This window comes from Rhinatrema bivittatum, chromosome 15 (genome assembly GCF_901001135.1).
Source record: "Rhinatrema bivittatum chromosome 15, aRhiBiv1.1, whole genome shotgun sequence".
NCBI lineage: Eukaryota > Metazoa > Chordata > Amphibia > Gymnophiona > Rhinatrematidae > Rhinatrema > Rhinatrema bivittatum.
In genome coordinates, this window is record NC_042629.1 from 14,999,376 (window position 1) to 15,015,451 (window position 16,076).

General features: G+C 44.3%; 1 protein-coding gene across 6 annotated transcripts in view; it reads right to left on the minus strand.

Moving 5' to 3' along the window:
- ROS1 (ROS proto-oncogene 1, receptor tyrosine kinase) overlaps window positions 1-16,076 on the minus strand; it is a 162,584-nt gene that overhangs the window by 74,411 nt on the left and 72,097 nt on the right. For 5 of the 6 annotated variants that reach the window (XM_029578714.1, XM_029578713.1, XM_029578712.1 and 2 more), the window contains 7 exons: window positions 15,134-15,336; window positions 13,320-13,409; window positions 11,318-11,453; window positions 9,762-9,924; window positions 8,031-8,095; window positions 6,714-6,843; window positions 2,405-2,502 (listed from right to left, as the gene is read on the minus strand). In XM_029578714.1, coding sequence (XP_029434574.1) covers window positions 2,405-2,502; window positions 6,714-6,843; window positions 8,031-8,095; window positions 9,762-9,924; window positions 11,318-11,453; window positions 13,320-13,409; window positions 15,134-15,336 — 885 coding nt within the window. The remainder of the gene's footprint in view (window positions 1-2,404; window positions 2,503-6,713; window positions 6,844-8,030; window positions 8,096-9,761; window positions 9,925-11,317; window positions 11,454-13,319; window positions 13,410-15,133; window positions 15,337-16,076) is intronic. The other variant, XM_029578715.1, reaches the window with a different exon arrangement.

Here is a 16,076-nt window from a genome sequence, read left to right on the forward strand (position 1 = left end):
GATCTGAGTACAGTTAAGCGTGGTCTGGAACAGCAGGAACAGACTGGATCTAGGTGCAGGTAAGAGTGAAAAGACTGCAGTTATATGTGAAACTGGAATGCTGGAGCAGACAGGATCTGAGTGCAGGTAAGCGTGGAAGTGGGACTCTGGAAATAGGGACTAGGGCAAGACAGACTAGGAGAAGATAGGGCAAACCATGGCAAGGACTACACAGAACATGGAACATAGAATGCTTGAAGGCAGTGAGGGCAAGGAAGGCCCCGAGGGGCAAGGCAGAGAGAGGCCTAGAGGAACCTAGGGACTCCCAGGGCTATGGCAAGTCATGGAACAGAGAGAAGCCTAGTATCATAGAGACAACCTGGATGTCTCAGGGCTGGGTTAGGGCTTAGGAATCAGAGAGGCCTAGGGTAGGCCACAAGGCAAGGAAGGGTCAGACGGCCCACAGGTCATGGAACAAGGCTTGGAACAGAAGGCCAGATGGCCACAAGGCAAGACAAAGGCAAGCTGGAGTCAGAAGGCCAGGAGATAGGACAAAGCAAGGCTGGAATCAGAAGGCCTGGAGGCCATGAGACAAAACTGGGAATGGCTTGAAAAAGCCACAAGGCAGAGGTGGCTAGAGCAGGGAGCCACGAAGGACTCAATGCCAAAGCACTGAGGGGAAGGACAGACTGGACTAAGTAGAGCAGGAGTCTGGGTATGGTGCAGGCAGGCAAGGAGGGCTGGGATAGACAGGGGGGAGAGCTCCTGGAGGTCCCCTGCTGGTGCGGAGGCTGAAGCACAGGCTGAGGACAAAAGCTGCTGGAGAATAGTTCGGAGCCAAGCTCACCGGAGACCTTTGGTGGAGGGGAGACCGCACAGTGGCTGAAATCACAACAGCAAGCACCCTGGGATGACCCTGGGATGACCCGCCACACCACTTTTATAAAGTCAGATGTATTTACAGCAAAACTCCATGAAGCATAATTAAACATTAGCTTAAGTTCAAAGAAAACATTCCAAGCAAATTAGATTTTTTTCCTTGCAGTTGTTTCACAGAATTAAAACTGTAATAACTTGGGAATACCTAAAATTCAAATAGTTTCCAGGATATCATGACTTAAAGATGACTAAGTGCAACGAGAAAATAGTTCACAATGGACATTTTAGAGAAAACCCAGTGCCTTCTAAGAGTTTCTCAATTGCCTCAAGCATGCCAAAAAAGTAAAAAAGTGAAAAACTGTGAAAAGAAATGCAAAACCCATACTGGGTCAGAGCATGGATCCATCAAGCCCAGTATCTATCCTGTTTCCAAGAGTGGCCAATCCAGGTCACAAATACCTAGCAGAAGGTTTTGTTTCTTTCTTCAGGGAGTTGAGTTTCTTTGATTGAGGCTGATTGAAAATGGAAAGTTCTGTGTTGGAACTCTGTTCATACAAATTAACAACTGCATTGACGAACAGGATTGTTCCATTATTAGACGCATTGTTATGAAAGAAAGTGATACGTTGAAAGAGCAGCTGGTCTGCATTGCAATACAAATTTTACTGCCAACTTCTGTCCTACACGTCACCATTTTATTTTGTGAATTTATCCTTGATAAGCTTTAGTTTATACTGCATGCTTTGATACATAATGGAAATAAGGTTTTATGATATTTCTTCCACAGGAAAAAGTAAATGAAAATGTTACACAGCACTGTAGTGCATGTCATGATTCATAACATTCGACAAACATTGTCCATGGAACTGCAGGGCATTACTTAGTTAATTAACCTACAAATATGCTTTATCATTTAAAAATGTTACATTAGCAGCTTTTGTGATGGTCCCAAAATACTGCTTTTTAAAATATTTCCAATGAGGACAGGTCTCTGGTATATGTGGAAAGTCCCTGGCTTGATCCTGGAGAGGGGTCTTCCATGCCTTGGATTAGCAGGGGCTGGGGATGCTGCGGAGGCAGGGGTGCTCATCATTAAGTGCAACACCGCAGGGCCAGATTCAGATCCTGGGATACAAGGTCCAGGAAAGAGTCCTGGTGCATGGCTCCCGGCCACAGGATCGTTGCTGCAATGAGCAGGATGGGAACAGCGGGAGAGGCGATCTAAACAGGGGAGAAGTCCCTGGAGAGTTGAGAACGAATGCTTGTGGCGCCAGAATCCTAGAATTGGTTCTGACTGAGCTGAAAACAAAACGAAAGAGGAGAATCCCCTCTCCCCTCAAAAAATGACACATTGCAAGCTGGAAATAAAGGTCAGCAAGATGATGTAGGTGAGCTAATTGAATACATTTGTGATGAGTCTTCGAGAGCCTTCCTCAGGTGCAATAAGGTCTCAGTCGCGCTTTGCTTGTGACCTGCATTTCCACATTCTCAAGTGCACTAACACTGCAGCTACGCCATATGGAAAGGAGAAGCCTTCTCCTCTTACCTGTGCACAAAACGCATTTTCTCTAGGTATGTGCAGCCTTTGGCTACATCCAAGCAAATGTCGATGAGATCTGCGATGCTCAGCAGGGGGGCCCGAAGCTGGAAGGAAAGGGAAGCAGAGGACATGGGGAGTCAATAAGAATACACCACATATGAATCACATCCCCCGCAGCCACTGATCTTCCAAAATCTACGCATGCACGGAGAACTGGGGAAAGAAAAGAGATGAGTCGAGCTTGTCTGCTTCATTCTGGGGTTTGGTGGATAATCTTCTGGAAATTTCAGAGTTGCAAGAAGGAGACTCATAAAAACGGACCAAATAAGTAAACAGCCGATGGTGTAGATATGAGCCAAGGATCCGAACAGACAGGCCGAGCTGCAATGGTCAAAGCACCTCACAATGGGGCCAGATCCACTTGGCCCTTTTCCAATCGAAAGACTGGGATTTTCTAGTGGCGCAAAGCTTGAGTAAATCTGCCTGAAGAAGCCTTAGTTTAAAAAGAGCATTCTACAGACAAAGAATGGTTAAAAACAATTGAAACACTTTCAGGGTAAGGTCCTAGGGACAATTTTAAAACTCCTTACCTAGCTGCAAAGTATGTGTGGACTTTGCATCTAATTCACAGAGGAAACACACGCACCTACTTTGCATTTGAAAATTGCCCACGGATACTAAGTAGCCCCGGAGTTTGCAGCTGCTCGTTGGCGTGGATGAGGTGTCAGTGGAAGGGGACCTGCGTGGATGTGAAAATCCAATCTATGCACGTTATTTGCCTCCCCCAATCCCCCAACCTAAACAAGCCTCAGGAAGTGCCCCCTCGTAGTCCGGTCGAAAATTACGTGCGCTAGGGAAGACCACACGTACTTTTAAGCAAATTGAGGGTGGGGAATTTCCAGACGGCCAGTTTCCCCGGGTAAAATAAACAGCTTTGAAAATTGTCTTCTTCAGTGTGGGCTAGAAAGGCAGCAAGGTATCCGATCAACCCACACAGCTTTGGTCAAAACAAAGATTATGATCGTCTTCTTATACTGGCACATTTTATCAACATTTAGCATTTGATTTAGTAAGCTTTTTACCCTGTAGAGATTGGGGAGGTAAGTTTCAAAGGAGTTACACGTGTAATTGTAACTACTATTGTAGCAATTTTCAACCCTCCATTTATGCAATTAAATTGCACTTACACATCTAAAACCCATTGATGTCAATGGCATATATTATAGCAATTTTCAAAAGCCCACTTACATGGGTAAAGTGCATTTACACGTGTAAAACCTCGTTTTAAGCCTGTAAATTCCTTTGAAAATGACCCTGATAATTTAGTACAAACTGATCCTTAGAGAGATTTAAAAAAGCTTTTATTGCTACGGCTGTCTCATTGGGGCATGACATGACAGTGAGTGAGTAGAAGCAGATTCTTTTTGAAGGTGTTACCTGGATTCTTCTAAGTGTTCAGCATTATAGCCTAAAACTCACTTCTGTTAATCTGTTCTTTGTTAGAAATACAAGAACTCTGGTTTTCATTCCCTGCTCCTGAACTGAAAGGTCAGCTCTCCAGTGCTCTGCCAAGTAGGATACAGCAGAAAGCACACATTAATTTAATATGCTTTCTGCGGCCTAAAATATTTGTACAAGTGCCGCAATTATGGCTGTGTGATTAAAAGAACATTTCTTTTGCCATCACCTACGCAAAACTTCCAAAGTCAACACAAGGGTACAAGCAAGTGAGGCTTTCACTCGTACACACAGAAAAGCCAAAAGACCTTCAGGACGGGATTCACCCTTCCAGCGCTCTGCATCGCTTACTGATTTGTATAGTCCCTGAAAGAACGCCAACCGCGACCATGCACTGCTCAATGGAGTTTAACTGTACCGCGCTGGCTCTGTCAGAAGATGCTCCATCAAATGGATCTGAGTCAATACGCAGGAGGACACTGCTAGCACCTTTTTTCCTGTATGGCACCCCCGCATTCTCCTCCCCGGCCCTCCCCCAGTTTTAGGCTGGGGATGGGTGCTCACCATGTCATCTTCTGTGTGAAAAACTAAACTGTTCTTTGAAAAAAGGAAGCTTTTATGTAAAGAGGGTTTCAGTGGCGGGGGAAGGAAGAGCTGAAACCTCTGAGGCTGCTGAGGGAAGGAGAAGGGGAGGGCTGGACAGGCCTGGAGCCCTTTAGCTGCTGTCACTTTCAGTAGGTCTGTTTTAATCAGTAAACCGCAGCTTGATGATTCCTCCTGAATTTTCTGTGCTGATTCCATTATTCTACAGCTCCAGGAAAATAACTTTCAGGGCTTACTCTGGTATTGGTTTTAAGCCTGTTAAAATCTAGCAAACATGGGAGGAAAAGCAGCTGCTTTCCTTGGGGGGGGGGGGGGGGAATGCAGGGGTTTTGTAATTTTTCTCTTTCTTCTGCTTTAGCCCAAGCCCTGGAAACAGCAGAGAAGACATTAGCACATTCTCCTAATTATCCCCCTCAGCTCCCTACCCTGAAGATCTGGGGAAGCAGCTAATATACATGTCCTAACCTGTAGCAGAACAGGTTAATGAAGCTTCTGGAGCATGGGGCCCAATATTAGAATAAGGTCAAACTTCATGCCACAGCATTGTCATGGGAAACAGTGAATTAGGCATGCACAGGCCAAGGATAATGCATGCATCTGACTGCCGATGATGTAAGAATGAGTTACAGTAGCAGCTTGAAACCAATTTTCAATTCAGTTCAAAATAACCGAAAAGCTGTCATTTTTTCAGTCTGAAACTGACTGGAAACTGGTTTGAATTCAGTTTTTAACTCGCTTGGCAAAGGGAATTAAATGTGAACAGCAGTGTCAGTACTGGAAATTTCAAAAGGGATTTGCTCATTTTTAACACTTGAGTTCAGTTCTGATTGGTTCATCTTCCAAGGCACTGTCTGCAAACTAGTTTGCACATATAATATATGACAGGAGTGAATCTCACTCTTAAGTCAGGATTTATCCAGTATAATCTCAATGTCTCAGTTTTACTGCTAGCATTCTTCTTAATGCTTGCATTTTATCAAAAACACCTTCCTTTTGAGCTGATAGGATACAAACGGGCCGATACAGTAAAATCGCGGGAGAGCGGGCGAGCGCCCACTCTCCCGGCGTGCGCACAGGCCATTCTCCTGTGCACATGATTCAGTAAATACATTTATTTAAATTAGGCCCGGCGGTAAAAAGAGGCGCTAGGGACACTAGCGCGTCCCTAGCACCTCTTTTCGGACAGGAGCGGCGGCTGTCAGCGGGTTTGACAGCCGACGCTCAATTTTGCCGGCGTCGGTTCTCGAGCCCTCTGACAGCCGCGGGTTTGGAAACCAGACGCCGGCAAAATTGAGTGTCCGGTTTTCAACCCGCGAGCCACAGGCCAATTTCAAAATTTTTTTTTGTTTTGTTTTTACTTTTTTTACCCTTCGGGACCTCCGACTTAATATCGCCATGATATTAAGTCGGAGAGTGCACAGAAAAGCAGTTTTTACTACTTTTCTGTGCACTTTCCTGGTGCCCGGAGAAATTAGCGCCGACCTTTGGGTAAGCGCTAATTTCTGAAAGTAAAATGTGCAGCTTGGCTGCACATTTTACTTACTGAATCGCGCGGGAATACCTAATAGGGCCATCAACATGCATTTGCATGTTGCGGATGCTATTAGTCTCGGGGGGGTTGGACGCGCGTTTATGATGTGCTATTACCCCTTAATGAATAAGGGGTAAAGCTAGCGCGTCGAAAACGCACGTCCAAATGCCGACTAACAGTGCGCTCCGTCGGAGCACACTGTACTGTATTGGCCTGAATGTAAGCTACATGGAGCAGCAGTTACTATAAAAGCAGCTTGCTGGGCAGACTGGATGGACTTTATCTGCCGTCAGTAACTGTGTTACTATGAAAAGTCTTCCTCCTCTAGGGAGCACCACCTGCCGATGGACGCATGGCTTCAAAACCTGCTGCCTATTTAGGTAAACACTTTGACCTAAGAATGGGAAATTTCCTTTAAAGGTTAAAATAAATGGGAAACAAGGTCAACTTTTATTGGAATTTAGATAAAACATATTGTGGAGCATTTATGGATACAAATTATTGGATTTTTATAGGTACTATTTAATATTATGTTTTATTGTCTGTATTGACATATCTGCGCTGAATATGCTCTATGGGAAAATGGAATATAACTGTAAGCAAATAAAAGTGAGGAAAATAAATAACCTCTCGTTAATAGCCCTGTAAGAAGACACTGGGCTAAGGTCTAGCCACCCAGCACAGATTTCAATATGCAATCTGTAGTGCTAGAGAGAGACTTACTGGAGTTCCCCGGGCTCCCCTGAGAAAGCTGAGCAGATCCCGACCCTCCATCAGCTCCAAGAGAAGGAACTGGGGCTCTTCCTGCAGGCACACTCCCAGCAGCTTCAGGAGGTGCGGGTGATCAAACTGGCTTCATTAAACAGAGAAAAAGAGGTACGACATTAGAACGTGTACAAGCCTTGAGACAATTCAAGCAATCCTGGGGTGAAATAATTCTCAATAGAAATTAAAAGCAGCCCGCCGACTGGAAGAGAATCATCCGAGAAGAGAACAGGGGCAGGATATTTCCTTTCAGTAAAGACATGGCAGGACCTGCTCCTGTAAAATGTGCACGCTACTAATCATATGCAAACAGCTCCTGCTCCTGGAAGAGTCCACAAATGTCAGCTATGCCTCACCTCCCTCAAATACCCTGATTCACACACTGTTCAGAAAAGGACAAAATACTGCAACTGCTCATTAGGCAAAGTAAACTTTGGCCATACATCATTTCTAGATATTTTCAAAAAGTATTTTTATCTTATATTCAGATCTGGGTCACCTTGCACCACAGTTTCCTTTCTGCGCGTTTCTGTTTTTCTGCACTTAGCAGAGGAAGATGCAAAGTTTCTGTTACTAGCCAAACAGCATCTCTCTGCTTACCGGGGAAGACCTCCAAAGAGAAATGTCCTTTTCCTCAGTACACGAGGGAGTCAGCACTGCGCACCAGCGTTGGATTGTTTCAGTGTATAAATATCGTGGGATAAAACTGGCAGAGAAAAAGGGACACCCCCCTCTCCTCTTTAATTCTGTAAATTCACTTATGGAGCGGAAACCCAATGAGCAGGGCCGGTGCAAGGTTATTAGGTGCCCTAGGTGAGCCTTCTGCCCTGGTCTAAGCCCCAGCTCCTACCACATTCGCGCCCGCTGAATGTTTGCTTTTCTGGGCGTGAGCAGGATGGGCACTACTCGTGGCCCGCTGAATCTCTACTCCTCTGCCGTGAGCTGGATTGGCCCCACATGGCTGCTCTTCGGCGCCCCCCGGTGCCCGAGGCGACCACCTAGTTTACCTAATAGGATGCACCGGCCCTGCCAAAGAGACCTGTGCTACATACTGCAAGTGTTGAAGGGATTCACACATTCTTAGTTCTTGGCAAGGGTTGTGACTGCTTCATCTTCCCCTAAACTCGCTCACGTTTAATGGTTGCTGAACAGACGACCCACGGCAGACTGTCTAACATTCACCTCCTTCCCGTTGGTTGCGAATGCTTCAGTCCATCTCGTACGGAGGTCAGGCCCACCGTTCTGGACAGCAGCGGCAGCGGCCAGAACACTCACCTCATCAAATGAGCTTCCTTCAGGAACTCCGACTTTTCTAGGTCAGTTGCTCCTTTTCTTAGCGTCTTATAAGAAAAGGAAGGATTCAATCAGTTTGTTATACTAAAAGAGAACCCACCACATTGATGGTGTTAATATCAGTCATTGGGCTGAGACTTCAAAATATTTTCTTGCATTCTTTCTCCAAGGCAAAATCCTTTCAAAAACAGGGTACAGCGAGGAAACAAAATGTTTGGCACCATATGCATAAAATGTAACAAAATCTTAACTGGCGAAGTCCAATAAAAAAGGCTTCACCTACTACTTGTTTGCTGACCTTTATTTCTACCTGTTCAAGTGGATTAACAAAGCAACCACATCAAGTTGCTCATAAAATCTTGACATATGAACGCAAAATTCATTTTCACTGCAGTGCTAAGTACTATTTTCTTTCAAGCAGGCCGATACAGAAAAACGCGCGGGAGAGCCGGCAAGTGCCCGCTCTCCCGACACGCGCACAGGCCACTCTTCTGGGCACGAATTCGGAAAGCCCAGGTATATAAATTAGGGCCCATGGTAAAAGGAGGTGCTAGGAACACTAGCGCATCCCTAGCGCCTCCTTTTTGACAGAAGCGGCAGCTGTCAGCAGGTTTGACAGCTGACGCTCAATTTTACTGGTGTCGGTTCCCGAACCCGCTGACAGCCATGGGTTCAGAAAACGGATGTCTTCTAAATTGAGCGTCTGTCTTCCAACCTGCGGGCCGCGAGCAGATTAAAAAATTTTTTTTTTACATTTTTGATTTTTTTTTTCATTTTGGGGCCTCCAACTTAATATCGCTATGATATTAAGTCGGAGGGTGTACAGAAAAGCAGTTTTTTCTGCTTTTCTGTACACTTTCCCAGTGCCGGCCAACATTAACCCTAGCCTTTGGGTAGGCGCTAATTTCTGAAAGTAAAATGTGCGGCTTGGCTGCACATTTCGCTTTCTGGATCGCGCGGGCACTATTAGTTTCGGGGGGTTTGGCCGCGCGTTTTCGACGTGCTATTACCCCTTACTGTATAAGGGGTAAAAATAGCGCATCAAAAAAGCGCGGCCAAACGCGGGCTAACAGTGCGCTCCGCCGGAGCACACTGTACTGTATCGGCCTGAAGGTTTGCAGCTACCGCAAATAGGTCATCACAGTTCTTCTTTCCCTAACATTCATGCAGTAGCCTCTAGGGCGAGGAGACTGGAAGCATGTATCTACAACATAGCTGCGACTGCCTGGCAACTCCCAAAGCAATGAGGGGGAGAACTCACACAAAGGATCAGACCCTCCAGATTCCTCTAGAGTCAAAGTTCTACCGCAGGGCCTTGCCTCCACTGTGGTACTATTCTTCAGCAAAGAAACCCTTCAGCACAGGAGACTCAAGTCTGGCACATTGGGCCTGATTTTCAAAAGCATTTGCAAGCTTAAAATTGGGTTTAGCCTGTGTAAATGTACTTTACCTGTGTAAGTCAGTTATTGTAAATTGCTACCGTATATGCCAATGAATTGTCAATATATTTTACCTGCATTAAGTGCACTCAACATGGGTAAATGGCTTTTGAAAATTGCTACAATGTGTATGTTACATTTACATGCATAACTCCTTTGAAAATTCACTTGATAATGTAAAATGTTGCATGAAAGCACTTTTGCATTGATTTGTTTATTACACTGAATTCCCCTTAACTGAATGCAGTAGTGGAGTCTGTCCAGCATACTGTACCTTTACAGCCACTCTCATGTCTCCTGTGTCAGCACCTAGGATGTCTTTTGCCACACCTTCAAACACTTCCCCAAAAGCTCCACTCCCCAAGAAGCTCATCAGGGTGAGGCGTCCCCTGGGGAAGACAGGCAGAGACTCCAGCTCCAACTGTGTGGGCAGATAGCTGCAATGATTGAGAGCTACCATTAGTCATCTAATGAAAGCAGAACTGACTTCTCCAAACCCTTCCATACTATGCTATAAAACTGAATATTTCTATTGTAAAAAATGATTTGTTCTGTTTTGGTTTCTAATCACCTTCCAGAGAAAATACTATCAATGTAGGGTTTCATTAAAGCCAGATTGGGACTCAGGAGTGAGTTATCACTTTGCTTTGTCTGCCAGGTATCATGTGGAGACCCTGTTCTACTGTGGTGGCTCAGATGCAGAGCTGCTGTGCCTTCTGGCTGTATCAAAGCACTAAAGACCTTCCTGGTTCAATAAAGATGTTTTTTCCATAGGTACAGAAAGAGGGAAGAGTCCTTTTTGTATACAGCCCTATGGGATATCTGTTAGGGTTAAACATGAGATCCTCCTTCTACCCCAAAGACATGGTGTGTTTAAGAACATAAGAACATGCCATACTGGGTCATACCAAGGGTCCATCAAGCCCAGCATCTTGTTTCCAACAGTGGCCAATCCAGGCCATAAGAACCTGGCAAGTGCCCAAAAACTAAGTCTATTCCATGTTACCATTGCTAGTAATAGCGGTGGTTATTAACTAAGTCAACTTAATTAATAGCAGGTAATGGACTTCTCCTCCAAGAACTTATCCAATCCTTTTTTAAACACAGCTATACTAACTGCACTAACCACATCCTCTGGCAAGAAATTCCAGAGTTTAATTGTGCGTTGAGTGAAAAAGAACTTTCTCCGATTAGTTTTAAATGTGCCCCATGCTAACTTCATGGAGTGCCCCCTAGTTTTTCTATTATCCGAAAGAGTAAAAAACCGATTCACATCTACCCGTTCTAGACCTCTCATGATTTTAAACACCTCTATCATATCCCCCCTCAGCCGTCTCTTCTCCAAGCTGAAAAGTCCTAACCTCTTTAGTCTTTCCTCATAGGGGAGCTGTTCCATTCCCTTTATCATTTTGGTAGCCCTTTTCTGTACCTTCTCCATAACAATTATATCTTTTTTGAGATGCGGTGACCAGAATTGTACACAATATTCAAGGTGCGATCTCACCATGGAGCGTTATGTGACCATTAACAGGTTCAACTTATAAAATGCAGCAGGTAATAGATTTTCAATAAAATGCTTATTTTCTATATCTTTTTGCCATGTGAGCGGAAAAACGAAGGACATTTTCACACAGTGATGCCTGGAAGCATCTTTGATAAATAAGATCCATCCATCTGAAACATGCACATTCACAGCACATTTAGGAGTAAAGAAATGTAAAGCTACATTAGAAATATAGAAGATTGAAGCTGGCAAAATGAGCAGGAGAAAATGTCCATTTTAATTTTAATTGGATCCTCTGAGAATAAGAATCGTGAGAAATGGATTACCTGGAGGAGTACCAGACATTGGTTTGAATGACAGCAGCAGCCATTCCTCGAATCTGAGCCAGCTCTACCTCTGGGTTAGAGGTCATGTGACCAGTTGAATGTTCTTCCATCTCTTTTGCTTTCCTCTGCTTCCATCCTTTCAGAGAATAAGCATATTATGAATGAGCACACACTGTGAGTTTTCAGCAAAACATGGTTAAAAAATAAGGAATCACCTATTTTTGAAAGACTAAGACGGAAGATCAGCAAAAAAGATGGGATTTAAAATGGGAGGGAAGGGAGAAATTTTGGAGGCAAAGAGAAACTCCTTCACTCTTGAAAGGTTTTCAAAATATTCTTCATCCTGTTTTCTCAGCTGGTTACTCTAGCAGGACTCGCCAATATTTTTCCCTGAGGAAATGAGAAATGAGGCTCATATAATGGAGATGGTGCAAAGACCGTTACCTTAATGGATTAACCAATCCCGCCTCTTGGGTGTGAAGTTCATGTTTTATTACAGCTCAGAGAACCTGAACTTTAATCTCCTTGTGATGTGACCTCCTAAAATTTTCAACAGTTGTCATTTGCTTACCTGATAATTTCTAATTTGACATGTAGGTAAAGAGTGAATTGAACAGGGCACAAAGTAACCAGAAGGTTTGCTTTCATGTTGCAGCTAATTAATGAGTCGCAATTAGCATTATAATGTACTGAGCAAAAGAACAAGAGATAATTTAATAGCAGAAGGCAGGGAATTGTATCTAATCCTCTGAGAGACAGACTTTCTAGACAATGCCTTGTGCTCATTGGGAAAAATAATTTTGATTTTACAGTCACGTAGTTTTTAGACATTGGATTCAGTTTTCTATATGGTTCTCTACGTTCCTCAATTCTATCCTGGGCAAAATATATCCTTAATTATCCCCATTTTCTCATGAAATGATCCTGAAAAATATCCAGTGGTACTGCAAACACAACGTAGTAGTCCAGAGGATTCAATAACCTGATTGCCCTAGTGACAAAACAGACTTTTGTTAAGAGGAAAGGAAATTTCAAATTTTCAGTTTAAAATGAAATCTGCTACACTTTTCATGATGCTCAAGACAGCGTCGCCTACTCAATGACCCTCCAGTTGGCCATGCAAGCATTTGCAAACAGTAATGGTACCCTATCATTGCCTCCTCCTCTCCAAGGGAAATGATCCTTTGGGCCCTGGTCTTTCCTAGGATGGCAAGCTTTCCAGTCCCTAAACTTTGCTGATTTTCCTTGACTTTTTGTGATCTCTGAATGCAGATAGGACAGAACATGGTTATCTGTTCAGCTGCCAAATACCATAGGTAGAGTTAGGATAAAGGTTACATTTGAATGTTTGCAAATAACTTATAATGTAGATTAAAAAAAAATATCCTGAAAAGCATGAAATTATTACTGCCATACCAATACAGAGATCTGGGGAAACCAATTGTAGCTTAAATGGCATTGATTACAGAAATTAAACCCCGGACAGTAGAAACACAATATATGCTGCTCTTCTATTCACAAGACAGAAGAAAGCCCAAAGTCAGCGAATCAACAATATAAATATAATATTAAATATGGTGCTTGTCCTGACTGAGTAAATCATAAAGCACAGCATACTTTGTTCATCCAGCATATTTTAAAAAAGAATGTTACCGCCTTAAAATAAACCTCTTATGTTTTAAACTTTCCTCCAAGCTCAAGAATATAATCGCCTTAAAATTTACTTAACCCTACTTCAAACATGAATTGAAGAATGATCCATCACCTGTAGCATCCCACAGATTTCTATGTATTAAAAACCAAGGATTATCATAAACTGTTGTTTTAAATTTGGAAAGTAAAACAGCAGGAATATTAACATAATTAAGAGAAACCTCTTTAGGATGCAATGGTGAGGAAACAGGTGTGCCCCAGGGATGCATAATGCAGCCTTTTCCTGGAAGCACGTTTAGAGGATGCACCAGTCAACACAGATTCATAACCACTTCTTAATTACCCTCACCATAAATTGCTCCTGCCATGCAGAGACCAGAGGCAAGCAGCACAGCGCAGAGGGGTCCAAGAACCAGCAGCAAGAGGTTTTCGTGGAGATCTGTGGAAGTAACACACAGACACATATAGACACAGAACCATGCACGGACCCACCCCCTATTTTATTAGTGGAAAACTGAGACACAACGTTTTCTATAGTTTCAAAGGCTCTGTCCCAGTTCACGTGGCATACACAAGGCTGAGGGTAGGTTTGTTTCATAGCACTGTGTATTCTCAATAATTGCTAACGGCACCTGAAATAATCTTCAAACTCTACACACAGTAATACCTGTACTACTACAACAGTCTTCTGATTAGGATTACTACAGTAGCACTGGACTATCTGCAGACTAACCCTGATACTATGGTGCTGGTAACTGTAGCAATGATTCAGCAGTGCTCACAACCTGGGGCTACCCTTAGCCATGACCCTGGGCTTCCTGCATTCCCTCCATTGTTGGTCATTTTGCAGTGCATAAGCTGACATGTTAGCCAATCAGTACATCTTTGATTTGCTAAGGAATGGCAAGTTTTCTTTCATGCACACATTTCAAACTCTGCTTTCTTCTGGAGGGTTTTCTGCTCCCATGCTAATGAAAACACTTAGAGAAAATACTCTGAAAAAGTTCTCTTTTTTTTTTCCACAGCAGGTGATATCGATCCTGACAGGGGCGGCTCAAGGCAATCTGCCACCTGAGGCAAGGGACGAGATGGCGCCCCTCACCCTGACCCCCCCCCCCCTCCCCACGCTCGTGCAGCCCCTGTCGCTCAGCCCCCATCCCTCCTCCCTCCTCCCAGCTGCCAGCCTGGCCTCCAGCGTCATCATCCCTCCTCCCCTCTGCTAGCCTGGGTCTCCAGCAGCGACGGCCTTCCTCCCTCCACCTCGCCGCAGGCCTGGCCTCTGGTGGCAGTGGCCCGTGGCAGCAACCCTCCTCTTTTCTGCCGCCGCCGGCCTGGGTCAGCAGCTGCAGAAGGGCAGGCAGGGTGAGGCGGACGCCACATTGATGCTCCGAGAGGGGCAATTCTGCCACCTGAAGTGGCCGCTTCACCCTGCCTCATTCTAGAACGCCCCTTGACCCTGAGGATGGCTGCAACAGGTCCCTATACTACATTGTGCTTTCTTCCTAATGGATGGGCTACGAGTGCTGGAATTATTGCTGCAGCAGTGCGCGACTCTGTCAGGGCTCCAACTCAGCTGCTGTCACTTCATTCCCTCATTCAAAAAGCATCCCGCCACCTCTGCCCTTTCACCTGCACGGACTATCTGAGCCAGTCCAGTCACCTCATGAAAATGTAGGTCGGGTTTGATTACATGAGCGACAGCCATCTTATTGGATCTGGCATTTACGCACTGAAATGTCCTTCCTGGAGGCCCCAAGATGAGACATGGCACCCGCAGTAAATGCCTGTCCTGAGAGGGTGATGGCAATTATATCCTACAATCCTTAGGTATGATATTTCCACAAAAACAAAAACACAAGCAGGACCAATATACCAAACAGGCAGGTCCATGAAACATGTCAAAGCATCAGGAAAAGTCACCTTCCAGATGAAAAAGGTAAAGTGCAAGCCCTCCAGAATTAAGCAGAAGAATATACTTAATAACATAGAAGTCAGCAGTAGATAAAGACCTCTCGCTATCAAGCCTTTACCACTTCTCACTCTCCACGCTCTCTCTCGCAAGCAAGCTTGAAGAGACGTCAAGCTTGCAGTTCCAGATATTATTCAGTACTATTTCAGTAAGCGAGTATTTCTTGTGAAAAGTCAAAAGGTTCAGGCTCCTACCAGAACGCGTCAAGATGAAGTGCCTGCTGATATCACTGAGCTCTCCTGCACCAAGGCTGTTGACCGCCAGAACCTGAAATTGGTACGTGCCATGGAGGCCGTGGTTACGCCAGGAGCAGACACTGGTGTTGCAGGGACCACGATGCACGGTCACCCATATGTTAGAGCCACTGGACATCAAACCCGTATCGTTCTGAGAGTTTCTGTAATATAGAAACAAATAGGGTTACACATTTCCAGTAAGAACACATTAATGAGAACCTAATTCAGATTAAATAATAATAATAATTCAGATTAAATAATAACACAGGGTGCTGAGACAGCAGGAGGCTAAGATGTGCACACACAGAATGGGGAGCCTGCATAGTTCTCTGTGTCTTGTGCTCTCACTGGGAACCACAGCTAATTCTGACCAAGTCCTTTTACTTCAGCTGCAGCACTGACTATACTCAGCTACTTCAGAGGTAGCTGGATCAGATTATCTGGCTAACTTTAGGACAGCAGTCCTGTACTTATCTGGCTAAGCTGGATAACATTGAATATCGGCCCGCATCCAAATGCCCCAGTCCCAGAATGCACTAACCTGTTCCCCATTTAGCCAGCTAACTTTATAGCCAGATAAAAAATGGTGCTGTCAACCATGCCCGGATATTCACTGCTGAATAGCGGGTCCACCATTTTTTTTCTTTTCTATCAAAATTAAAGGAGAGGAAGATTTAAATACTGTTCCATCATAGTGGCCCCTAAAATGACTTTTCATAGATTAAAAAAAATCAGACCACACCCATTACTTATAGACTTAGTGGTTTAAATAACCTCTAAGAAAACATCCAGGAGTTTTACTAGAACCAAGAATAGAACTGTAGAGCAAACCCACTTACACAGATGAATGCTGAAATACTAAAGCTTTGACACACTTTCTAAAGGGCAGATAATTCTCTGA